Source organism: Odontomachus brunneus, unplaced genomic scaffold (assembly GCF_010583005.1).
Source record: "Odontomachus brunneus isolate Ranch 3 - 2012 unplaced genomic scaffold, Obru_v1 Obru_scaffold_036, whole genome shotgun sequence".
Classification (NCBI taxonomy): Eukaryota; Metazoa; Arthropoda; class Insecta; order Hymenoptera; family Formicidae; genus Odontomachus; species Odontomachus brunneus.
This window is the reverse complement of record NW_022639486.1, coordinates 531,018-556,725: the sequence shown is the minus strand read 5'-3', so window position 1 is coordinate 556,725 and position 25,708 is coordinate 531,018. Positions and strand designations below refer to the sequence as shown.

Genomic DNA, 25,708 nt, shown 5'->3' with positions numbered 1-25,708 from the left:
GGGGGGGCGTTTTTAACGTCGGCTCCCGTCCCGCGACACGTCGATTCGTGGACGCGCCTATTCAGCTGGCGTCGAAAGTTCGCAAACGCGGTTAGCCGGGCGAAACTCCGCGGTAACCGAATTACACGTCGGTAATGTATCGAGGGCGTCGTCGACGGTGACGGTGGCCAGCCAGCGCGGCCGAGTTAAGGGAACAGGGTGGCCGCTCGAGGAGGGTTGGGCGACGGGGGTGGCGGAGATCGCGTGATGCTAAAAAGCCTCGGTTACGCGCGAAATAATGTCGTAGAAAAAGCGAGCGGGCGGGTGAACGTGCAGACCGACAGACGAACAAGCCGAGACGCGCGCGTGCAACGGCACACCGCAATTTCATCCCGCGAGGTTTAAGCGCCGAAACTCCGCCGCGAAAACTCGCGGCGAGCCGCCGCCGTCGGTGCTATCGATTCGGCCGCGCACAAGCATGCGATAAAACGCGCGAAAAAGTGAACGCGCGAAAAAGTGAACGCGCGCGCACGCGAAGAGTCGCCACTGCAAAAATTGCGCGCGTGATAACGTTGCGCGCAGAGGTTCACCGCAATTTTCACTCGACCACCCTCTCCTCTTTCTCTCTCTCTTTCTCGCCCATCACGCCGCCCGCTCCTCTCGCAGCGTCCACCAGCGCGAACGCGTTTTTCCTTCTCCCTTCGCGAATTTTATCTGTCCGCCGAAACGGTCATATTCTCTCTTTCTTTCTCCCTCGCTGTAGCCCACACGACGGAAATGTAATGATCATCTTACTAACCCACATATCGCGCGCTCTCTTGCGCAATAAATGTACTTCGGGGCATGTTTTCTTTGAAATTAGATACGATAATGCTGCAAAGGTAGTGCGCTTTTACCCGCCGCCAGTTTGCAAAATGAAAGATAACACATTACGTTATTTATATTCGCCCCTAAACGAGTTCCTTCCCGCTAATGCGTTACAACGTTCGCGTTACCCTTCCGAGGAGCCCCGGCCATTACCGTATTTTTCTATCGGACCCATTAGATACGTTTTCCGCGGCGTAGCCGCGATAATCGATCGCCGCGGAGTTCAACCATCGAGCTGGAGACTACCGCGCCCCCTCCGCCCTCTCGCAACCGTGCTCCCTGGACACGAGGCGTCGATAGAGACGGTAAAAAGTTCCGCGGTATGACGTAAGATGATCGATGGCGGGGAAAAAACGAGTGTGCAGTCGGGAAAGGCGGACGGGCGAGCATCGGAGAAATAATGGCGAGTGTCGAGCGTGGCCACACGGCGGTTCGCCACGCGAGCTTTTCGTTTTCCAGCGGGGATTCCCCTTCGGTTTGGCTGCGAGTCACGCCATCCTCAGCCGTGCCCTCACCCTGCCCAACCAGCCAGCCAGCCAACCTTTTCACCTCCACCGGCGGAGTCGATGGTTCCAGTTAGGTAGGTACGCGTAGGTACACGGGTATCACCCTCGGTGCCAGTCGCCGTGCAGCCATTAAAGGTCGTCCGAACTCCCGCCGCCCTTACGTATCTTTTAAACGCTCGCCTTGTTAACCCGCCCCCCAGCGAGGCGCCACTTTGTTTCCGACCCGGCCGGCTCTCTTCCTTACCTCCGCGATAACGCGAAATCGGCTAGACTCGCCCTCAGAGAATCGAAAGCCGACTCTCGTCCGCGAGTCACGACGCAACGAGTTTACGGCCGATAACGACGGAGGGCTAATTTCTCGAGTCTTTTTTTAACGGTCAAAAGTCACGTTTAAGATCATATAGCGGTGTGTGATTGTCCTCGAGTTCGTTGGGAGGAGAAAAAGGGACGCAAAGAGAGTCGGGGACTCGTACCATTCGCTGATTATGCTCGTTAGCAGCACGGTCGTCTGCAAGCGTGTAGAAGTACGCGTGCATACACGTGTCCCGGCGTTGTACGGCTGTCGGCTGCGCTGTCGAGCCAATTAATTAATTTCAATTTTCCCCGAACGAAACGCAAATGCGCAATTGCAGCCTGATAACGAATTGATTACGGTCAGGAGCTGCCACCGTCATCGCGAGCGACTGCCCGTTTTTCTTCCCGCCGGTGAAACGAGCCTCGCGTTACGGGCGATAAATTAACATCTCCGGCGAGTGAATGCGCGCGTCGCTTCGATGTATTCGCGCGGATTTTTATTGCGCGTGCACAAAAGTCGCCGAATTGGCCGCACGTATCATCAATCTCAATCATCGTGTGCGCGCGTCTGTTTGCACACACATGTAAATCTGCTCGAGACGGCTGTGTGAGATTTTATCCTTGACAGAGTGTCGTTCAGCGCCCCCTCACGTGAAATTTTACAATCATCAGCGGGGGATTATCGCCGCGCGTGGTTATCCACTTGTCAAAGATAACCCGCGAAACTTTGAGCGGCAGCATTTGCCGCCGCCAAACGTTGCCTTCGCCCTTCCCCGTTCCTGTTGTTGTTGTATATTACAAGGGCAATGATTAATAGGTTTGAGAGAAGAGAGGCGCGTTGCAGAAAAGCAACTTGGTAAGATCGGCGACGTTCCCGCGGAGGTTTATTCGCGGCAGCAAAGTCGACGGATACCCGGGCTGCTACGGGTCGGAACTATAAGCGCGCAAATGATCTATCTCGTTAAAGGGCTTAGGGCCGAAGGGAACAATCCGGTACCTTCAGGGGTAGACTTTGCAGTGATGGAGCAGGCATTACGGTCGAACGTGCGGGAAGGGGGTTACGGCTTATCATCGATATTGCAAAGCTCTCGACTATCGTGGCAGTACGCTCAACCTTGTCCGGGCTAAAAGCGGTTTTAGGCGAAGACAAAAGCACGATGTCGGCGGAGCGCGCTTAACGATCCCTTAAATTTCTCGCGGCGGCTATATCGAGCGTCTTATTTCTGTCGATGGTGCGAAAATAAACGTGTAGCCTTGCGATTTATAATATATTTTAAACAATTTCTTTCTTATACTTTCCTTTGGCACGGATTAATTAAACACGCGAGGCGAGAAAGAAAACGGCAGAGAAAGGTGGAGAGACAGTAAGAGAGAGAAAGACAGCGGCTGAAGGGAATTTCTAATCTTCCTGCGAATCGAAAGGACAAAATCCTCTTCTCACGATTCCGTACGTGCGAATATTTCCACGCTCGACAAACGAGAGGATCATTAAGAATTCGCGGGAGTTCGGCGTACATCGGTTTCCAGGGAATATTCAAGGAGCCCGGGAGCCGTTAGGAATCCTGACGAGAGAGAGACACTTCTCTTACATTCTTCATCCTAGCTTATGTTAATTCCGCGCTCGGCGAAAACAATTGAGAGCTAATCCCAGACAAATGACTGACGCGTTCCCGTGAATCCCGTGAGGGAGAGAGTTCCTCGTCTCCTAGCTGGAGAATTTGCGAGTATCTTGATTCTCGCGCGATTAGTCTTGCGTTCGCAGACACGATCGAAAATATAACAACAACGGTGCGTCTACGGAGCCACCGTCGTCCCCGACGTCCGTCACTGTCGTTTCTCGCGCGTGTCAACGTCAACGTTGAATATCAATTTTGAAAGTCGTCTCGCACACGACGCGTCAAGTCGTTAAGTGAGTCAAGCAACTTTATTGATATAAGAAGTAGGTCGGACGCGCGGTCGCTTTAAGTTGCGTTAATCCAGAACGGCGCGTTTGACGCGAGCTCAAAAGACGCGCAGTTAGACGAGATACCGGCCCTAATAACGTTAATTAAAACTCAACTGAAACCTCAATTAATATCACCCACCCCTGGATGCTCCTCAGGCGTCGGCGGTGCTCCTTCGAGCGACGCTCCGTCGCTCTCGCGTCCCTCGTCGTCGTTTCGCCCTTTTGCCGACGCGAGAGGCCGGGTGGCAAAGGAGAGAGCGGCGCGACAGAGAGAAAGAGAGAGAAAGTCGCGCGGCGGTGCGGACAAATAAAAGCCATTACCCACCCCAAGGCGTCTTCTCGGATCCACCCCGATCCGCGCCAAGAGCCAACCCCTGAGAACCCGCGCCGGAGACGAGACTTTTCCATGATGGGCCAAGGAAAAACGGGGGTTGTCTCAAGACGTCCGCGACCTACCCTTACTATGCGGCGCGCGCGCGCGCGCGATTTCTTCGAAGGGGTTCTTCGCCGTCGCCTCGCCCCTCCTCGGTGTTTTCTTCCGGACGTAAAACGCGAAGGGCGACAACACGCTCGACGAGGACCAGGGAGAACTTTGGAGTTTTATGAATGGAGAGGAAAGTGGAGCAAGGAAATGTCGCGTCCGACACTTGGCCCTTCGTCGTTTCGTTCATCGCGACAAGTCCCGCCCGATCAGCGAGCGCTGTGGAAAGTGGATAACAAACAACCCTTAACCGGCGCAGGTAACAACATGCGTACGACTCACCTCTACCGCTTCTGCCGACGAACCTCAAGTCGTTGAACTTGGCAACCTGATTTTTCATCAGAGCTGTCGAATTTCTCAGTTCGGCGCAGCAGTTCTCATCGTTGCCAGCGCGAACGGTGACAAGAGTGCCGTCGCCCACCTCGCCGAGAGCCACGACCTTGAATGCCACAGGGAGAGTCTTGTTAGACCTCCAATGCGCGGGCAAGACGGTGCAGACCAAGTGCGGCGACCCTAGACATAAGATCGTCGAATTTCGTTAGGCACGAAACACAAATCGTTAATGTGCGACTTATACTAAGCGCATACGTCGTATATCTATAAGTGCTATAAGTCAAAAAGACACGTCCTTTAACGACTCTATCTTTACTCGAAACTAATCACATGAAGGAAAAAGTCGAGAAGAAATATTCGAATATTCCTTTTTTTTTGTTAATATAATCATACTAATATGATTAATATGACTGTTGTTGATTATGTTGATATCATTATCGATTGTCTCAGTACCAACATGAAATGTCTCAATACGATCTACAATCATCAGCCAACGCGAAATGATTGAACATCGATTTCTGCTTACTAAAGCAACATCTTCAACGTCTAACGAGATCAACGCTCGCTCACCTGTTCTGACCAGCTCGCCGGGATGCTCGCTGACGAAGTCGCCCAGAGTCCTCTCGGCGAGAATGTCGCTGGTCATCTTGGTGTAGGCGTCGGTCAACGGAGAGACGCCCGACTCCGGCGAGGCGGCCGCGCCAGGAGCCGAGGCCCCTGTCAACTGCATCCTGCCGCTCGCGCTACCGCTCTCGCTGGTACCGCTCGACGTGCCACCACCAGCACCAGCGGACTCGTTGCTGGACGTCCTCACCGGGCCGGCACCGCTTCCGGCTACCGTGCTTCCGCTGCCGCCGCCGTTGCAACGGCCGAATATATCCATAGGCAGTCAGAACGCCGGATGAAACATCCTTCCATTCGGTTCACCCGCTGAGCCAACCAAGTCTCGCGAGCATCTTTCGAGGACGCGTAGCCTCTGGGACCAGGCTCAACGGCCTGACATCCTTCGCGCAGCTGTGGAGCCTTTTGCCGAGTCCCGAAATAAAAGCGGCCAATGTATGAGTCGTTAATTTTAGTCGCTTTCTTGGTTGACGTTAGCGGTGAAATAAACGCTCGAATCGAGGCGGGGATTCCGTTCGGCTGCTCCAGCGGAGTCATGCATTGTTGTGCGAATTAGCCGACGGCGGGTTCCCTATTTCTGCGCTCTTAATATCTGCAGAGGTCATGGTGTCCGACATAATATCTCAGTCCTATCGGGAACTTATTCTTCTGTTCTTCCTCTCTTTTATTCTCCTAGATTGTCGTTTCTAATATCGTAGTCACATCACGGCTACCTGAAACAGCATAAAACGGGTCCTTCGTGAACGATACGTCGTCTTACGTCTAATTGACGAAAAATTTGTACTTCTGCAATGTTGTAGCATTCATGCGCGACTTATCAATCAATTCTCTGCTAAGTATCCGGAAGACATTATAGAGACGTAGGGCTAGCGGAGAATCGAAAGATCGCTTTGACGAAGCGAAGACTCTCCACCGCGCGACGGCACCTTCGCGGCCGTCGCTTATTAACGACGACGATCCCGTATCGCAGCTTAATTCGTTTAACGGGATCTTCTACGTGCCGTTATCTCGCGACTAAAGCCCTTTTAACCGAGTTGCCTTCGACCCTCGCGACGGCACTTCGGTGACGGACACGAAAAGCGAGCGGGGGCGGTTGAGCGCGGGTTACGCGCGAAGGGAAACGAAAGGGGGTGAAAACGGTTGACACGGACAGGAACGACTCGCACACTTTTCACGCGGCTGGTTCGTGACGTCACCGTTCATTCAGTAATTTTTGCGCACGTCACCGGGGCTGACACGCCAGATCCAGGTGGTTCCAGGAGGGGCAGACCGGCACGATGGTGGGGACGGAAAAAATAGGGGAAAAAGAACGCCCGCCGGTAGGCACCCCCCACACGAATGCCCAACCCCTACGCACGTACGACCGCGTGTCAAACTGCACGTGGCTACGTTACCACGTTGCCTCCTGTCAATGACGGTCTCGTGATCTCCGAGAGCCGCGCGCCAGCCAACACCGCAATGACGATAAGACAAAGATGATTAGAGTCGGAGTGGGCACGATCTATCTGCAAAGCGATCGCGCTCGTCAGTAAAATCGCGAGCAATTAGGCCCCATTAATTTGCATCGCCCGTATTCGTCTCCAACAGTACTACAATGTTCCCTCTCTTTCGCTCGCTCGCTCGCTCACTCACTCATTCACTCACTCACTCTTTCTTTCTCTCTCTCTCTCCCTCCTCCAATTTTATCGTGCTAATTATATTTGGCGTGTAAATGACAATCGATTGCTTCGATTGAAGTGTGCATGTAGTTGAGCATATCGCGTTGTCGCGCATTATTCGAAATATCGCGGCAGAAAGCGACCGCTACGAGTTCGACATTTCTCCTATTACAAAACTAATTCGCGTCGGAGGCGTGCGCGGAAAATAAATGGCGAAATCGTTTCGCGACTGAGAGCGCTCCGTAAGAATGCCCCACGGCGTCGCGCCAGCTAAGATCCCCGCTTAACTTCGCATTCAAATCTCTTACGAAAGTCGTCCTGTTTACCGTCTTCCGGCGGCGTCTTCCGGCATCGCGATGCAAGTCGATGCGCTATTTTGCAACTCCCGCGAGGATCGGTGAAATCGTACGACCAGATTCAGCGCAATGTGACGCGAACTGTGCTTGAGTGCTCTCGTGGGAATCAACGGAGCTTTCGAAAGCGCCGATAGAGAAAGAGTTCTTCAATGACAAGTCAACAAGATGATGATGACTCTAGCTACAAGAAAATGCCCGTTAACCACATGACTTCCTGAATGAATACCTCAGTGATTGACGTTGAGAACCTCAGGTTTTCCGGAAGCTGCTTCCCTACAACACAAACGATCGCGTAGACAAAACTCGACGGCGAAGTATCCTCTTTTCCTTCACTCGCGCTCTCAATTATTGAGAGTCACACGATATCACGATTCGTCGTCGTCCGGCACTGAAACTCCCGCATGATCACGCACTTTGGATGTAGTAGCGAGAAACAAATGATCGCCGGTTCTACATTGTCATTCTCGTGCACTTCACTCCAACAGAATTATCAGCGAACTCGAATGATCCCACCTCTCGATACGTGCCTCGACGAGATCTCTTTCTCTCTGTCTCCCTCTCTCTCTCTCTCTCTCTCTCTCTCTCTCTCTCTCTCTCTCTGTCTCTCTCCCTTGGTCGGCAGAGCCGGTGGATTATCTACGACGGTCCCCCCTTCGACGATCCCGAAGGACCCCTTCGGCGGCTCGTTAGCGGCGCCCTCGGATCATCTTCGTTGGCCGCGAGAGATATGAAAGTGGCAGTTCCGTCTCACTACGGCGACGGCAGTCGAGAGTGTATTTCGCAGTATCCGTTGGGGGGTCACTAACTATAATTTCGGCGGTTCGTGTGAGGCAACAGCCGTTGACGCACTGGTCCATGCCAACACACGCAGCATCCCTTTCCCCTTTCCTGGTTCCTCTCTCACACCCCTGCGCCACCCCACTCCTTCCACCCTTCCTTCCCTATCCTGGCGCTCTCTCTCGCTCCGTCCCACGCTCGCTCACTCGATCTCCTTCTCACTCTATCTCCCTCCCTCTCTCTTTCTCTCTCTCTGTCTCTCTGTCTCTCTCCGTCCCTCATTCCGCCTCTCGTAACCTCTTTCTCTCGCGCGCATGCTGCTCTTTATCGCTTTATCTCCCACCGGACCCGACGTCTCCCTCTCGCGACGTTCTCGCTCTTTCTCTGCGGCACTCTCGTTCTCTCGCATGCTCTCTTTCCCCTCGACCCTTTTGCAGTATGGCTAGCGTATGCCGGACATCGGTGGGGAGCCGGGACTTGGATCGATTTATCGAACCCCGATCGGATCGGTTTCCTCCTCCGGCCGCTTTCGCACGCGCGCCCGCTCTCGCGCGCGTGCACACACTCTTTTCTTTCGTTCGCGTGCGTGGCTCTCGCGAATCTACCATCGTCGCCTTGCGATATGCTTTTCGATTAACCGGCCGAGCAAAAGTTCGCCAGAAAATTAATGACGTCAGACGCGACATTGTGCGAATTCGGGTGTAAACGGAACTTCCGGCATTCGACAACAGCGGGTGCGTTAAACTTGGCGAAAATATTGCTCGTGCGATTTTGCAGTTATCGGTATTGCAACGCTCGCGTTGGATCGATCGTTCCTGCCAGCCGGCCGACATCTGCGTTTTTTTCTCGAAACGCATCGTTGTTTCATATGCATCGGAACACTCGCGCCCGGTATCTCGTACAATGAAGCTTCACTTTCGAAAATCAAACAGAGGTCCCGGCGCATCCTCGCAGTTGCACTGTTTGTACGAATGTGCAAACAATGGAACTACCCATTTCCTGCGCGAATATATCCTGACGATATCCAACCGGTCGTGGACCTTCCGGTAAACACTCGAGGTTCTACGGATATGCGCGGATATCCAGTCGTATAAAATCAACAGATTTGGCCAGATTTTTTCGCATCGAATCGACGCGCGTCCAAACGACGCCTTAGCATCCCTCTTCACGGTCGGAGATGCGATATTTTTTACATCTCTCTATTTCCATATACACCAAATTTATATTGCAATTTTTTTTCTTCAATATGAAACTTTCCACGGAGAGAATTTCTATCGAAGCGACTTGAATTCCGATCAGATACGAGCGTATATCTCCTCGAATTGAATCCGGCCGACAACTTCCTTCCTCAAATACACCTTTTTTCGCGCAACGCAAACAGAGAAAGAGAGAGCGAGAGAGTTAGGAGAACAGGGCGGATAATAATTCAGGAAGCAACATCGACGTAATAATATTCGACCGTTTCGCCGCCAGTGACGTTTAACAGCGCGGCGCGACTCGCGAAACGGAACGAAACGCGCTCTCGCTCTCGGCCGGCAGAAGTATGCGCCGGTATTCAGCGGCGAACGATCGTCGACGAGACGGTGACAAACAGCGATACCGCTGGAAACGTGGAAACTGGACGGCCGCCGTCGTATTGACAAACGACCTAACGCCCGTGTGGACCGCTGCGTTCGACGAGATTCGAATTATCTCTGTTGGAGCTTGTCAATGCAAATGCCATACCTACATTCAATTACCGCTCGTCACGCTCCGATCAACTGCCGGGCCCGGCGACGAGTCAGGTACGCCGTTGGTACTCCACGAGCACCGGCGTTTCTTTGCCCGCCCGCCCGCCCGCCCACCCGCGAGTACGCGGATCTCGTTTTGCGGAAAAGTCCGACGCGACGCGCGTCGAAGGGCGATCGTGACGACGCGATCTTTTCTTACATTCTCAGCGGCTTTGTTACGATCGTCTCATTCGATTGCCGGGACACACTTGATGTGTCTGCTTCTTCCTCTCGTCTTTTTAATTCGTGACGGTTTTGTGACGGAATAAAACGAACTCTGTGACGCGGAACAGCGGTCGCGGAGTGCGTCGACAAATTTAGAGAAATTAACACTGCGCTCGCCGATGCTTCATCATTTCACCGGCGCACCGAAAGAGTCGATCAATTGTCCCGCGCGTTTCTATTCATAGAGATACAACCGTGTACCGTTACAGGATACGACTCGATATAGCGACGCATTGAACGACGTTAATTAATGAGCCGCGCTACCGATATAATTGTTACCGCGAGTCACTAATGTCTCATGTTCGCGAAATAAAATATGGATGTGTCTATTCGCCTATACGCGTGCTTCGCTCGCACAGTCGCGTCGGCGACTGTAATAACAAATTAATTGAATGAGAATTTATTATGAGACGAAAATTGCGCGTGTGAGATCTAATAGGCGTGACTGCTCCTGATCGACGGAATAAAGCAAGATTTTTTTTCAGCGCATCTACGTTTTACTATTTACCGGCAAATCTCTCTCTCACTGTCGGTGGACGGTGAGTGGAAATTCGTGAAATGATTCAAAACCGGAGAGATCGATGGATACTCACTTACTCCTTGGCAATCCGAAATGAAAAATCCGCTCTTCTCGCAAATCGAATGCGTTCTTTCGGTACGACGCCGCGAATTGCGATCGATCGAAAGAACCATCGTTCATCGCGGGTCCTGACTGGTCAATTCCAGCACGACACTCTTCGCTCCACGATGACTCTCGAGCTCACAAACGTCCCACCAACACGTGACAATCCCATCAAGGCTTGATGGGTTTTACAGGAGACCACAATCAATCGATGATGACACTGCCCGACCACGCCGATCTTCGAATCTAGGCACGAACACGTGGCAGCGAAAACGAGCAATTATCGCGCGGATATTGCGAAGAATTATTATAGACTCGATCGAACGGTCGTGCGCTACAATTATATAGAAAGACTGTGGTTATCGTTATGTTCATTTCGATTCACACACTGGGAGAACGACAACCCGGCCAGTAATCGAGTGGATCACATCGAGTGTACAACAATCCGATGCACCACCATGCGTCAGAACGTACGAAGGATCGCATTCTCCCACCGATCCCCGCGACGAAACGACGACGACGACGACGACAACGACGACAACAATAACAGCAACAATAACAGATACACCACCTGAGGATCTACAAACAATAGCCAATCGATGCGGCTTCTAGACGATCGGTGTCTATTACGATTGCGGCAATCGTATCGTCGATGAAATCAGCAACGATACAAACAGCATTCACCAGATCTCCGATCCCAGTGCACGCGAGCATGTGTCACGGCGATCGACCAATAACATCCCGTTGTTCAATGACCGGCTCAAAAAAAAAAGCTCGTGCTGTACCGTATACGAGGATATTGGTGCGCGCGTGGTCCGGCTTGAAAACCGGTTCTCGTCGGTACGCTCGATTGGACAACAATACACGAAGAGAACGGCGGACCGGGGCGCCAGCAGAAGCAGCAGCAACAACAGCAGCAGCCAGCAGCAGCACCAGCAACCGTGCCGCGTGAATACTACGCCGCCTCCTCCGCCCTCCCCTCGCCCCCTTCTCGCGCGGCCCCCCTTCGCCGTGTCTCGCTCTAGCAGCCCCCGCCGTTCCCACTCGCACACCGCCGCATCGCACCACGAACGTGTTCCGTCTCGGTTCCACCGTCGATCTCCTCTCCTCGCCATCCATGAACCACCCCGCTGGCACCCCGAGCGCTCTCCTTTCCCCGTTGCTCCTCTGCGCCCCCTCCCGCGAGTGGCCAACCCTACCACGTGCCACGACCACCCCTACGACGCCGGCGAGGGGAGTCGTACGTGCCGTGGGTAGGGGGTGCCCGCGGACGAACATGTGTAACGTGCAGCCTTGATTACACGCGGGCTTGTAAAAATTATTATTATGGCCGCGCGCACAGCGTTCCACGCCGCGCCACACTGGCTGGACGCTGTGGAGAGCACAGCCGGACACGTCCGATTTTCCGCGCCCTCGTCATTACGCGAGTCCTTCCTTTGTCGCGGCTCCCGCGCGTGGGCCAATGGGTCTCACACGAGTCGTTTCGGAAACGCATGGACATATCTCTTTAACGATGCGAACGACGCGTGAGAAAATCCTCCTCAAGCAAATCGAGACTTCTGCCGGGAAATTTTTCAAACACCTCGGTCGCGCGTAGATCGCGTTTCATCGCGAGTCTGGATCACGCACACGAGTGCAGTGCCTGTGGTTAAAATGAGAAATACGGATATACCGTTGATACCTTCGCGGCGGATTCGATTACGTTTATGCAGCGACACAAAGTGCTCGCTAGAGTGCTCACACACGCCAAATTGCGTCGTGTCACGTGTGCAACAGTAGCACGTCATCCATAAAAATGATCGATGTCCGTAAGAAATTGTTTGTACGCCGCGCGGGCTAACGAGATGCTCGATTTGCATACGCGGCTAAAAACGAGGCCCGCTCCCTGTTGCTGCGTGATACTCCGCGGCCGAGCCCGAATCGCGTAATGAAAATGCATCATTGATCGAGAGCTTGGTGGCGCGGCGCCGTTCAATGGATACATACATGATGCATTCGCATCGATTTCTGGTCATTGGGTGGAAGGGAAAAAAAATCATCGCATAGCATTCCGTGCCAGCGAATCCGTGCCTCTCTCTCCGGCTCATTTCTACCTAAATAATCATAGCCTATCGTTAGGTGCATCACGTACATATGTCGGTACATGTTGCAACATCACCGCATGTCGCGCATGTATATAGCATTAGCCATCGCTCTGGTATCGTTTTACAGGTATAAGGCTTCGACGGTAAAGTGCTGTCGAGAGCATGATTAGGGGAGGCCGGGTCAAGTTGGCGAAGGGTCATGTTGTGTATTGTTATGTATTTATTGTGAGAGAAAGAATGAAAAAGAAAGCGTACCTTTTATAATAAAAATATTTTTGCTACATACACGGACAAAATATTATATTATTTTTTTCATATAAAGTTTTTTATATAAATTTTTTTTATATAAATTCTACATAAATTATAAAAGAAAATTATTGATCCAACTAAAATTATAATTATTTTCACCCTAATCATATTTTTTTATTATCCCAAAAATGGTAGTAGTAATATACATATAAAATTACTGTCATCAACATTATAATAGAATTTAATTAAAAAATAGTTCTCTTGATTCTATAATTTATAATAATTATTTCTTCATGTGATTATAGTTACAAATACCAAATATTTTTTTCTCAGTTATTTTCTTTTTCATTTTTACTGTTTTTAGTAGTCCAGAAACAAACTGTCAGTAAGGTCTATCCTTACTGAGGGACATGGTAAATTTTGCTAGAAACACAGTTTTAATAGTACATTTCAGTTTCTAAAACATATGTAGCGCATATGAAATGAAAAAATAGTGAATTAATATAGAATGTTGATTTACTGCTCTCGGTTACTAACTTCTACAATATTTTTTACCATAAAATTCTCCCCATACATTTTTCGAAAAAAAAAAAGTTTTTTCTTCTCTTGTATTTTTTTCTCTTTTTTTACGATTCTTTTTCCCACTGTTTCTCTCACGATAAACGCATTAACGAGACACATGCCCGACATTCACTTGACCCGGTGTCTCTTTTACCGATCTCTGACGTCACGACACAACAAGTACCCATGCAGCATCGCGTTTGCATCTTGACACTAATTAAAGGAAGTGTAATACAGTTTGGAAGCTGCCGACACGAAATTCCTCCACAAAATTATTCGCACGTAAGAGGAACGATCTCGTACCGATTTAATATTTACACTGCCGATCTGAGAAATTATGAGTCGCGCATCTCTCCAACGGAGAGACAGATGAAAAACGATGCTTCTTGCTGGAGCACGCCATGTGTTATGCCCGATTCGCGCGTCCGGTTTGCGACCGACAGATACAAGCCGGCTTCCCTGGTTTCTGGTCGAAGTGGGGCTAACCGCAGAATCGGAGGCAAGATGGCAAAAGTAAGTCGAGGGTCGAGGGGCGGTGCTGTGGCCTGACCAGCCCACTGCCGACATCCACGTTCTCCTCTCTGCGTGGGAGCTAAGATCCCCTGAGAACTCCCATTCTCAAAGACACCGAACAGTTTTCGGTTTGTCCGTTCCGTGATATTTTTACATATTTACGAATATGGAACAGGACACCTCGAGGAAGTGAGGATAAACTCATTTACGTGAATTCACATAAATGCACTATATCTTATTTTAATTCACTCCTAAAATAAAATTCTTGAAGAAAAGGAGCTCTTTTCCCTTCTGGAGGATTTCGATGGCAAGGCAGTACGAACGTAGTCAATTGTCAAGGAAAGACGAAGATAATCGCAAGTAAAAAAAAGTCGAAATGATCCGGGAGCAAACATTAATTCGACATCAAGGAAGTCGTAGGGCCTCCACGGAGGAGGTCATTGACTTCCAGATTGCGGGGACGGGCAAAATCCAAAAATCCTTTGGAACACTCCGTAAAAGGCCAGAATAAACATTTCCTGAACGGTTAGTAGCTGTGTGGTGTGAGAGCGAGGGGCGGGTGAAGGGGGCTTGCGGTTTCGGCGGGGGTGGTTGCAGACTCACGAAGAGCGAGCGAGAGAACCATGGGGTGTGGGTGGTGTACGCGCGGCAGAAGAAGACGGCTTTCCCGAACAACTAAAAGTAGTTACTAAAAGCCAGACAGAGAAGAGAGGAGTGCCGAGTGTTGTTCTTCGTTGGAACAAATACGTGATTCTTCACAGACGTACGCAACTACGCGCGATATTGCGAACGTTTGATGAAAAAAACTTCGGAACGAAAGGGCGATCGTGGAAAAAAAGCACTCAAAGACGAGAGATTCGTGCGGAATTGAAGGGATTAACGACGGAATCTCGAAACAGTCCCTAACACATGATGTTTTGCAAATATATAATTGCAATGCATAAATATCACTCAAGTATATATCTATGCTGAAACTATAAACGCACATTGAGATATTTTTTGCTAACGCGACACCCTGCGTATAGTTGGATCGATAACATCCTACCACGATCGACACGATTCTACGTTTGATGATGTTCGATCGAATTTTGCGTCTTTTTTTTAATTTATCTTTTTTAACATAAATAAATGGGTTTTCGCACCCGGACGTATTCCCGGCACGGAGCATATGAAACGATGTTCGATACCCAGCACAGAGATGGCGACACGGAGGTACTTTTCCATCCATTCTGATACGGGTTACGAGGTAGTACTCGTTCAACCCCGCATCCGACACACGCCATTACGGGAAGGTGGTTGCACCGCTTTAATAAACAGATAAGCACGCAATCCGCCAGGCCCGTAGAAGTTACGTGCGTCCAAATGTCAACTGACAAGCTGTCGGCGATATTTCGCGCTTGTTACCGAAACAGTCAAGTATACAACAGCGAAGACCTGAACGTTATTACAAATCAGATTGTTGCTCTTGTTACAAACTACTTGATTATTGTGTGGTCTATATCACTATTTTATATAACTCAATCTCTCATAAATCAGATGATAAAAACTCATTAAACTACATGTCGACGGCCCTATTGTCGATCGATTTTTCACTCATCTATAGCTAGACGCGTGTCGAGTTAATATATAAATAGGGTGGCGATATATAATAACGGAACTCCAACGATATCGACTGCCAGAGTCGAAACTGAGCATGTTTGCATTCGTTTCGCAACGCTCATGATTCAACGCGCGTTCATGACACCTAAATGATCATGGTAGATAATCTAGGCTGCCAGTGACCAGACAATCTGAATGATGGCGAAAGGTTTGCTTCTCCATGGATTATCGGGGCCAGAGCGCGCATCCGGCGGTCGGGTACACCCCAAAACCTCAACAATCCGACCAAGAGTACATCCGATGCAATCTGGACCAAGCCAATGGTCCCGCTTTAACGTCACTCGTATACGTACGACTTTGTCGTTCGGCCCCAGCACGCGTGTAACAGCGCGAGCGACAAACCCGGCGACTACCGTGCGTGGAGAAAGAGAGGACGATTAACGGGACCGCGGCGGCGGCGGCGGCGGCGGCGGCGGCGGCGGCGGCAGCGGCGGCAGCGGCGGTGGCGGCAGCAGGGTAGTTGAAAGAGAGGCATACGAAAGGGTGCGAGGGAAAGCGAGGGAAAGAGAGAGTGACGACGCGAGGGAGAGAGTCCAGTGTTTTGTTCGCGCGCGATGGACGCGTCGCCATAGCGACCGGCGGTTGTTTATTATTGCGTCCAGCGGTCGTAGGGTGGTGCAGGGCGGTTTACGGGAGGAAAGGGTGCGGGGTCCGCGGGGGACGCAGGGCAGCTCGGGGGAGCGGCCAGGGGGGAGTCAAAAGGGTTAGGCAACGCTGTAGAGGGAATCGAAGGGCGGAAGGACGAGAGAACGAGAGAAAGAGAGAGAGAGAAAGAGTGAGTGAGTGAGCGAGTGAGTGAGTGAGTGCGAGAACGAGGTACGGGAGAGGGGAATGCTGGTGTGCAACGAGGGAGTGGCGGCCGACCACACGAGGCCGAAAAACACACTCTCCACCAAACCTACCCCCTTCTGCACCATCCTCCCGCCGCTTCCTCCCGGTGGTAATGAGAGTTCGATAAAGCGCCGTTACCAGTGTGTGACGTCAGGCGAGTTTTCTCGTTCTCTCTCTGTCCTTCGTGCTATCCCTCCTTCTCTTCGTATCTCTTTCTCTCTCTTCCTCTCCCTCTTCCTCTGTCTCTCGTCGTTCCTCTCGTCCTCCTCGTCGCTCACTAGAGCTTTTATTGCTCGTTACCTTTTTCGACCGCCGTTAGCGGCGAAGTCGCGAGGTGATGGCAAACGAAGGCACGAAAACTTCGTGACCGTTTTTTCCGCGACGATGAAAACGTCATGGTGGATCAACGAATGTTATATTTTTCGAGAGACAGAGACAGAGACAGAGAGAAAGAGAGAGAGGGAGGATGGGGACGAGAGAAGTGCGTAATTTGCATCGGTGTCATTGTACCCGCACTTGCACCCGCTAGCGGAAGAAACTCGCGCGCGAACTGGCGCCCGCTATAACAGTACCTAATTGCCGATCGCGTAGTGACTCGCGCAAAACACCTGTGCGAACTCATATTTTGCGACTGACGATTGCGAGCTCCCAACTTCTATGAGGAATTTCTCATACGATTGGAGATTAATACGCAATATATGAGCTGATAAATACACATAATTGTAAATGATTATTGTAAATGATAACTATGATTGTAATTATGATAACGCGGAAAATATATTTCGATTAAGAAGATATATTGTCGCACATTCGATCCTCAAACGAATTATTTCCGCAGAAGATTATGCATTGAATGAACATTATATAGGATTTTGTAACCGATAAGTAGATCGTCATTCTGTAGTAATTCACTATCTTTCATTTCATATGTGCTACTTATATTTTAGAAACTGAAATGTGATATTAAAATACTTGCTGTTTCTAGTGAAATTTACTATTTCTTAGCAAAATATATTTTACTGGCAGTCTGTTCTACTAAAAACATATAGTAAAATTGGAAAAAATTTGTATGATAAAAAGAAAAAAAATTATAATATTCTCTTCGCGTACCAGCTTACGCAGTAAACAAATATATTACTACGCCATTTCACTGTTGATTGGAGTAATAATAAAACAACGAGAATGAAATGTTAAAAATGTGAAAAATCAGAAAATACAGTCAGGCAAAGAGTTGAAATCCGAACGGACGCGCCGGTAAAGGTTTAAAGCTCCTTTCGTTACTTTTTCATACGTTCGAGAATTTCACTCACGGAATTACCGGCGTTTGTAGATTTTTACAAACCGCCCGACAAATTTGATTACAACAAGTTTTTCTGAAGAGTGGAAATTGGCTGCGTTCTCCCGCTGCAACCGCGGTGGAGCCGAATCACCGAGTCGGTGGATCGATCGATCAAGCCCTAATTGATCCCGGACTCTCGACGCACCTGTTCCGATTCGCGTGACCTCACATCCCCCGATCCCGTGTATCTCGATTCCCTTTGTACGTAACCGGCCTTTAAGACGCGCGCTAATTAAGAAAGGCATCCCACCACCATGCAGCTGCCGCGATGGAATTGCGACGATACCCGGAATTACTGAGCGGGGTCGAGGAAACGACATAAGGCCGACGAATGCGCAGACGGTCTAGACTATAAACACTACTATGATTAACCTTGGCTCCAATTATGGTTCATTAATTCTCACGTTGACGAGATGACACCGTAATACACACCGTGACAATGTAATACCACGATTGCGGCAGTTTCGCTACGTTGAGAATGTTCGCAGACTTTGATGAAAAATATTGTTTATTCTCAGAATAATATCGTTAGACTCTTAAGGGAATTCCAAAGTGGATAACAGATTCCAAAAATATCGATAACGTACAAGGCATCATAAAAATGTCAGATAAGCATTAACACGATAAAGTTACTTTTCTCGAATTTCTTGTATATGTAGATCTTGTATAAATATGTGCGCTGCTCTGTTTTACCATACTGAACGAAAAACATACCCCTTGTCCACAACCTTGCTTTAATCTTTAAGCCGTAATAAATTGACCAACCACACTCGATTATTTTAAAAATAATCAACTGTGGTCGGTCAATTTCTTATGGCTTAAGAATTAAAGCAAGATTGTGGACAAGGGGATAACCACGCATATGTAGAAAGTGGCTAAGCGGCCTACAAAGAGAGTATCCAAACTTTCACAAGCTTTTGACTCCATTTTGTAGCACCCAAAATCTTAAATTATTTTCTACAATGACAGCTATTAATAGCGAGATTAAAGATATATAAGTATCAAAATGATGCGCTTTACGATTTAGGGGAAAATGCCCAAAAAAGATATTCTGTCAAAATAAATAATATCGTTAAGACCCTCAAAAGAAACATGTAGGAAATGAAAGAGGTGAATGTTTTTATCAATAAGATAATTTATATAAGAATTTATTAAGAATGTGTCATAAGATGGGTCGTAAAGTTGGATCGTAAACTTCTTCTGCAAACTTTTCCTTTTTAATATTTAAACTATTAAACATTTTTAGTTTTCAAATTCAGTTGTAAAGATACAAAGTAATGTTCTTCAAAACTTGCTTGAGCGGAGAAAATACACGTTTAAGATGTACAAGCTACAGAACTTTTGTATCAGACAAATATTTACGCTAACCAATAACTTGAGATGCAGTTTTAAATTCTGTATCTTTTTTGCTACATATCGAGCAATACTCCGATTTATTTTTGCACAAAACTTGCAGTATGTAAAAGTAACTTGTATGTAAAAGTAATATAAGTAATGTAAGTTGTGCAATCGATAACACAATAAATAAACTTTCCAGAAAGCAAAGTTTTCATCCCCTTAACGAGCGAACGGAGAAGGGCGTTGTGAGAATACGTTGCGGCTGCTTGGCTACAAAATAACACCGATACGATAAGAGCTCGCCGACGTGTCTTTGCCGGTAAAACGTACTAGTTGCCTAGCAGCAGGGGCGCGCGCGGGGAAGATAACGCGGCGGTCAGATATACACGCGAAAAGAAAAATGCCGACGATCGGAAGCGCGCTAACGATTTTCCACGAAGGAGGGTCTCCGGAGATCGCTACGGAGAGGAGACGGGGTCAGCACCGGAAGTCCGGAAGCTCGCTATCAGCGCCTCGGAATCTGTGCCGTCAGCTCGACAACAATTCGACTACGTGCGGCGCTCCGGGCGACTAAATGAAGTGAGAGAAGAAGGGTGGAACGAGTTCTGACCAGAGGCCAATCTGAACTACAAATTATCCGCGTGCTCGTTGCGGATCGACCCTCTAGAATGTCTAATGCTGGCCGCGGCGCGCGTGTCAAATTATTTCATTAAAGATATAACGAATCGAACGATTCGCCATTACGTAGTAACGATGAGTGAGTGGAATTGAGTGGTGAATCGGGTTTCGCTATTAAAAATTCGCTCGCTGATTTATCACCGATTACATCAAGCCGCTCTCATGCTGAAAAACAGACTCGCTCGCGTAATCGTTATATTTTTCTAAATTACAGCGCTCGTCTATTACGTTCAGATTGGAGCGTTTCTACATTTCCCGACGTGTAAAGATCCCCGCGTGAGATATCTGCAAATAGGACATCCCAAAAAAATTATCTTATTCCTAGCGGGGAACCCTCTAATGCATGACCTCAAAAGAATTCTTCCAAAATCAAAACGAAAATACTCCAACATCTAAAAAAAGAACTCGAGTTATAAGGTGTTATTTTCTTTAATCCTATCTGCTAAGCGAAAACTCTTACGAGAAGAGTATTCCTCTTCTAACAAAGTATTAATTGGAAATCTACTATACGAGCTTTCTTCCTTTTTTTAACCAAGAGAAATTTTTTAAGCAAAATTTGCTAGAAAAAATTTCAATGAGAAGCAATGCCGATATATTGTAGATAAAAATTAAATTCCTTCACTTTTATGATTATCGTGCTTAGGATATTTTTCTTTTGCTTCTAAAACTCACTTTTCCTATCCCGTTAAAGACTAGATTGTTCTCTTTGGACGAATATAGATATTACACCTTAAGGAAATATTCCAAGTATGAGATCGTGAGGTGTGAAATTATGTTGAAGCAAGTTGATCGATGCGAAATCGCTGTATTCTGTCGCGCACGTGACGCGGCCAAGTAGGATACTTCCGAAAAATCTAAAACAGCGGTATCACTCGATGATAAACGGCCGTTTCCGCAGCATACGTCAGGAAAGCGAACGAAATTTCTTCCCGGCACTTTGGCCAACGAGCATCCGCCCACCTGCTCTTACCGCTCGCGATAATTTACTGTTTTTTCGGTTGCCGATTCGACCGCCCGGCGCTAATTTACATTTACGAGCGAGATCGGCTAATTGCCGGTTAACCGGTTGGCCGAGCGCGGCGAATACCTGGCTGCAGTTTGTTCCCTTTCGGTGAAACCGTTGTTCTCCGTGAGAAACGAAAGGGCGCGTTGCAAAGGGCACGGACATTAATTACTGGCCATTACTTGCTGACTCTCGCTCCGCGACACGTGTACTTCCGGTCGAGCGCGAAGGATCAATCAACGATCAATCGTGAACGTTGAGCCGAATTATTAGCCGAGCGTTTACATAAATATACAATCGCGGCCATTTAAGTCGCGCGGATATCCAGCGGCGAAATCGGCAAATGCAATATTCGCGTTTCGAGCGTATCTCGATATCTGTCGACGGGCTTTTTATCCCCCAGATCAACCAGGCCCTCGAGAGTGTGTATCGTTTCCTTTTAGCCCCTTTGTACGCCCGAAACGGCCCTTCGTTTAACTTTAATTTCCCGGTGCTCGTTCGCTCGCTTGCTCACTCGCGCCCGAGAGGGCCGGGGTCAGAGATAGGAGAAGACAAACAACCGTGTGATATGGAGCCCGTAAAGACCACCAAAACGTAAACCGTGATACAGGCGCCGCTGGACCGACTCGTCGCCGCAATGTGTTATCGTCGGTAAACGAGTCGCTCTGTCACTTGCTATTCGTCTCTAATTCTCCCCCGGGCCGCGCTTTAGGAAGATGAAACTTTAATTTCGCCCCGGCTCGGGCTCGAAAACAAAAGCAAAAGGCCAATTATCACGTCCGCGAGAGCGCGCGATGTCGTGCCCGATTCATCGGCTCATTTATTTCCAGCGTTTTCACCGTTACTCACCCGGCCCGTCGTGCTAACGCCTCGCTCGCTCGTACGTTTCGCTCGCTCGTTTCGCTCGTTTCAGCCGCTTACGTTATCGCGCGCAACTATCTCGCGATCGTCGCGCGATCCGACGCATTTCATTCCGCGCTCTCTAATGGACGTCGATTCCCCGTGGCCATCGTTGGGCACGGTTTTCCCTTTGATTTCGGGACCTCTCGCGCTCGCCAAATTTCATGGGCGGGAAATTTTTTTACGCGCGCGCTGGCCCCGATACAGGCATAAACCTTAATGGGTTAAAGTCCATCGGCGTGACTGGCTAGGCGACGGGTTCGAGGCATTAACTAAAAACCGAACCGAACGGATGGACGGACGGACGGTTCGCCCGGCGCGGCCACGATGGAACGATGAGAACGACGTGGATCGGGGACGAGGAGGAGATAAGCGGGGATGGCTGGAGGGCCGTGACAGGCGCCGCGCTCTCTCGTTGCAACGCGCTCGTTGTGTACGTGTACCCAGGCCGAACACACGTTGCTGGATGCTGGAAAATGCCGATCGCCGCGTTCATCGTCCCCCCGTGGCCATCGACGATAGTCAGTAGATGTGTTCGCTCTCTATCGTTTTATGAGCGCGGAACTTTTCAGTTACGTTTATCCTTGTAATTGCATTTAATGCGACATCCAAAAATCGCCGACGGGAATATGGCGACGCGATGCAATTAACGCGCGGAAATCACAAACTTGCGAAGGACGATGTTTCTGTCGCTGCTGATCGTTAGAGCGACCGTTTGACTTCAAGTCTGCGCGCGACTGACTACAATTGAGATGTTGATTGTACGGTACGTAAACGCTTCGTTACGCACAACTTCGGCGAAGATATGGGACAGAAGAGAGGCTGCGGAGATTGTCGAGAAATTCGAGAGATCTAACGACCGATGCGTCTTGCGATGCTGCGCGGCGAACCTAAGCACTCCCGATTATGGGCAGCCAAGCCTCGAGGTGCAACCCAACACCCTGACCTACCCTCCCCGCGTACGTAGAGGATATCTATAATCTACGAATAATGCTACGAAAATCCCCGCCACAGAATAAACGATAAATTACCGGCCGGAAAACTAAATACCGACCAAGCGACGCCGACCGCACATTCGAGGGCAGGCGAAAAAAAGAGAAGGAGAGAGAGAGTAGGAACAGGAAACGCGCCCAGCGTCGCGCGATTCACTCGTATACAGCATCTGACAACGAGAGACGAAAATCATGCGCTGTCGGTGGCCAGCGCGCCGGGACGGGCGATCGTTGGATCCGCGGAATCCCGGTCGATCCGCTCGCTCGTTCGTTCGTTCGTTCGTTCGCAAGCTCGCTCGCTCGCTCGCTCGCTCGCTCGCTCGCTCCTCTCGAGAGCCGGAAGTAGCCGTGAAAAATTTTCCCGTCGACGTGTGGTGGCCCGTGTACGAGGCCAGGACCGCGCATTTCGCGGTGTTCGGGGTGTCGGGGGTGGTTCACCAGAGAGTGTACCGCAGGTTGGGTCACGGTGGGATGAGTCCTCAACGGTGTTGGACGCGAACGCGCGATGCGGCGCGGGCGCGGGGTGGAGGAGGTGGCGGAGAGGAGGATGAGGTGGCGAAGGAGGGCGAGGGGCGCGTGGAGACACGGGGGTGGCAGGTGAGGGTGACGAGGGGCAGCGGGCTAGAGCGCTCCGAGCGGTGAGTGCTCCAAGGGGGAGCGCGGGGGTGAGCGGAAGGGGCGAAGTGGCAGTGGTGGTGGCAGTGGGTGGCTGACGGTGAGGGTATTTGTTGGCGCGAGTGGCTAGCCAGTCGGATTACCACCGGGAGGGTGATTCGAGGGGAGTTCTCTCGTTGGGGTGGCCGCGCGTTCGGTTGGGATGGGGTATGGACGGCGAGACGAGGCGCGCACGGGCGACCGGGCGGACGGGCGGGTGAGAGGCGGCGGATGGGTGGTGTGGCGCGCGCGCGGTGTGTGGTGTGGGTCCGCGCGCGCGGCACACACAGTGGCACTCGACGAAAAATGTAGCCAGAGAGCGACCGCCGCTGGAAAATTTACACGCATCACGAGGGCGAAGCTGAATGGCGAGGGTTAAAAGAGCATCACTAATGGCTACCGCGTCGGTTATTTTGTGGATTTTTATAATACGACTAGTCGGCTATGTCTGCGCTCTCTCTCTCTCTCTCTCCCTCTCTCTCTCTCTCTCTCCCTCTCCTTCCCCCTCCTTCTCTCCTCTCTCTCTTACGCTCTCTCTTCCTCTCTTCCCTTTTCTCTCACTGTGACTCTCCCAGCTTACTTGTATCTCTTTCTCTCTTCTTCGGACTTCTCTCTTAGCGAATCAGCCTCGGTTTGCCAAAGTTGTGGATCTTCTTTTGCAAAACCACCCCACTCTCCCGTTGTTTCGTCCTCACCGCTCCTCCCCATCGCCACCCGACTACCTCATCGATGTTTCGCGCCATTTGAAATTTTGCGCAGCTAAAATCACGCGGAATTAATAATTCCCTATTAAAACTGTAATTCAATCGATCGTTCCGCGCGATAGAGTTATAATTACAGCGGAGCTGGTGGAAAGATAATTTTTTTTTAATCAGTGATTGCATATCGTTTGTCGAATGTATGCACCTACCGTTTATTATCGCTCCACTCGGCCGCAAAGTTTATCGATAGCGTTAGAGGGCTTCAAACTGGTTTTTATGACGACCGATTAAATCGGCTGTTTAATCGAATTTCTCACTACTCAATCTCTCATTAACCGGAACACGTCGCGTTAACAGAGAAACTGATTCAATAAAGCCTCCATTTTTTCGCATTTCGAAATTTCTCGGCTTGCACGGAAATGAAATATTCCGAAAGGAAGCGAGCCGCTTGACTTCCCCCTCGCGTATCCTTGCGGAAGCGCCGGTAATAAACATCGCCACTATCTCTCCCGTAGAACCGAATTGTTATTTCTTCCTGGCAACAAGTGCCCCAAGTCGGAGCTCGCGAAAGGTATCCGCAGCGTTACGAGCCCGCAGAAATAATTGGCGCCACGTGAGATCGTTGAAAATAATTTATTTCTGCCGCAGAGACGCGCGCTACCGGCGTTAAAATGTGAAATATCCAGTTGGCGAAGGAGAGAGAGGCCGGCCGCGTTCGCCGAATGGAAAATTGCGACGTCGAATTATCGAAAGTCGTCGAGCACGCCGTGCCGGCGACGCGGATTTTACCGGTTTCATGCGTCGCCCCGATAAACGATAAACGGCGGCTTCACGCACCGAACCGTGCGCAGGAAAATAATTTTAACCTATCAAAACCCCGTCGAGCACGCTTGGCGGCGGCTCTGATTTCACCACTTCAAATGCACTAGATTCAAAGAGGCGCGTACACACGCGCGTGGTACAAGCCGAATAATTTTAACGTATCAAAACCCCTCGCCGAGAGCACACACGCTCGACGGTGAGTTGGGTTTCATCGCTTCCTGCGCGTTTATGAAGGCAAGGCCGTCTAGAAAAGTGATCGTCTCTCCGAGATGATCCGCGCACACCTACCCCTATATACATATATGTGTACCATTGTACCTGTACCCCGACTCTATACCTCGGCGACGTAACGCTAACCCAGTGAAATAGATTGTCGCTTCTCTGCTTGATACCGCGATGCGGTGGTGGGCACGGAGAAAGAGAGCGCAGGGGATGCGAGAAAGTGCGAGGGGCCACACCAAGAGAGGTTCGGCTGGATGGAGTGCGCGCGGAGTCCTACACGCACACATACTACACCCGCTGGTAGCGGCGCAGCCTGGCCGAATCTATCCATATATCGCGGGGCCAACAAACCGACCGAATCTCGACAGGACGGATGGGTAGGCCGCGTTTTCACCGTCGCCGCTCCGCACACGCGGCCACCGCGCCGCACGGTACCGATGAGAGAGAAAGAGAGAAAGAGAGAGAAAGAGAGAGAGAGGAGAGAGAGACAGAGAGACACGCGCTGTGCACCACTCTCACTCCTCCGGTGTGTATATGCGCGCGTGCGGACGCGCCGCGATGCTACGGTTACTCGTAACGCGCGCACGGCACACACCGATGTGCATCGCACCGGGCTACGAGCAACGAAAGCTTCATCCCGCAGAGAGCGATAGAGAGAAATATAAAGAGTACGAGAGAACTGAAGTAGAGAGAGAGAGAGAGGGAGAGAGAGAGAGAGAGGGGGGGGGG

General features: G+C 50.1%; 1 protein-coding gene across 10 annotated transcripts in view; it reads right to left on the bottom strand.

Annotated features, from left to right (window-relative positions):
- LOC116843827 (runt-related transcription factor 1-like) overlaps positions 1-25,708 on the bottom strand; it is a 100,241-nt gene that overhangs the window by 12,989 nt on the left and 61,544 nt on the right. For 6 of the 10 annotated variants that reach the window (XM_032814617.1, XM_032814625.1, XM_032814624.1 and 3 more), the window contains 2 exons: positions 4,976-5,739; positions 4,355-4,585 (listed from right to left, as the gene is read on the bottom strand). In XM_032814617.1, the coding sequence (XP_032670508.1) occupies positions 4,355-4,585; positions 4,976-5,288 (544 nt within the window). In that variant the 5' untranslated portion in view covers positions 5,289-5,739. The other 4 variants (XM_032814620.1, XM_032814621.1, XM_032814619.1 and 1 more) reach the window with 4 other exon arrangements.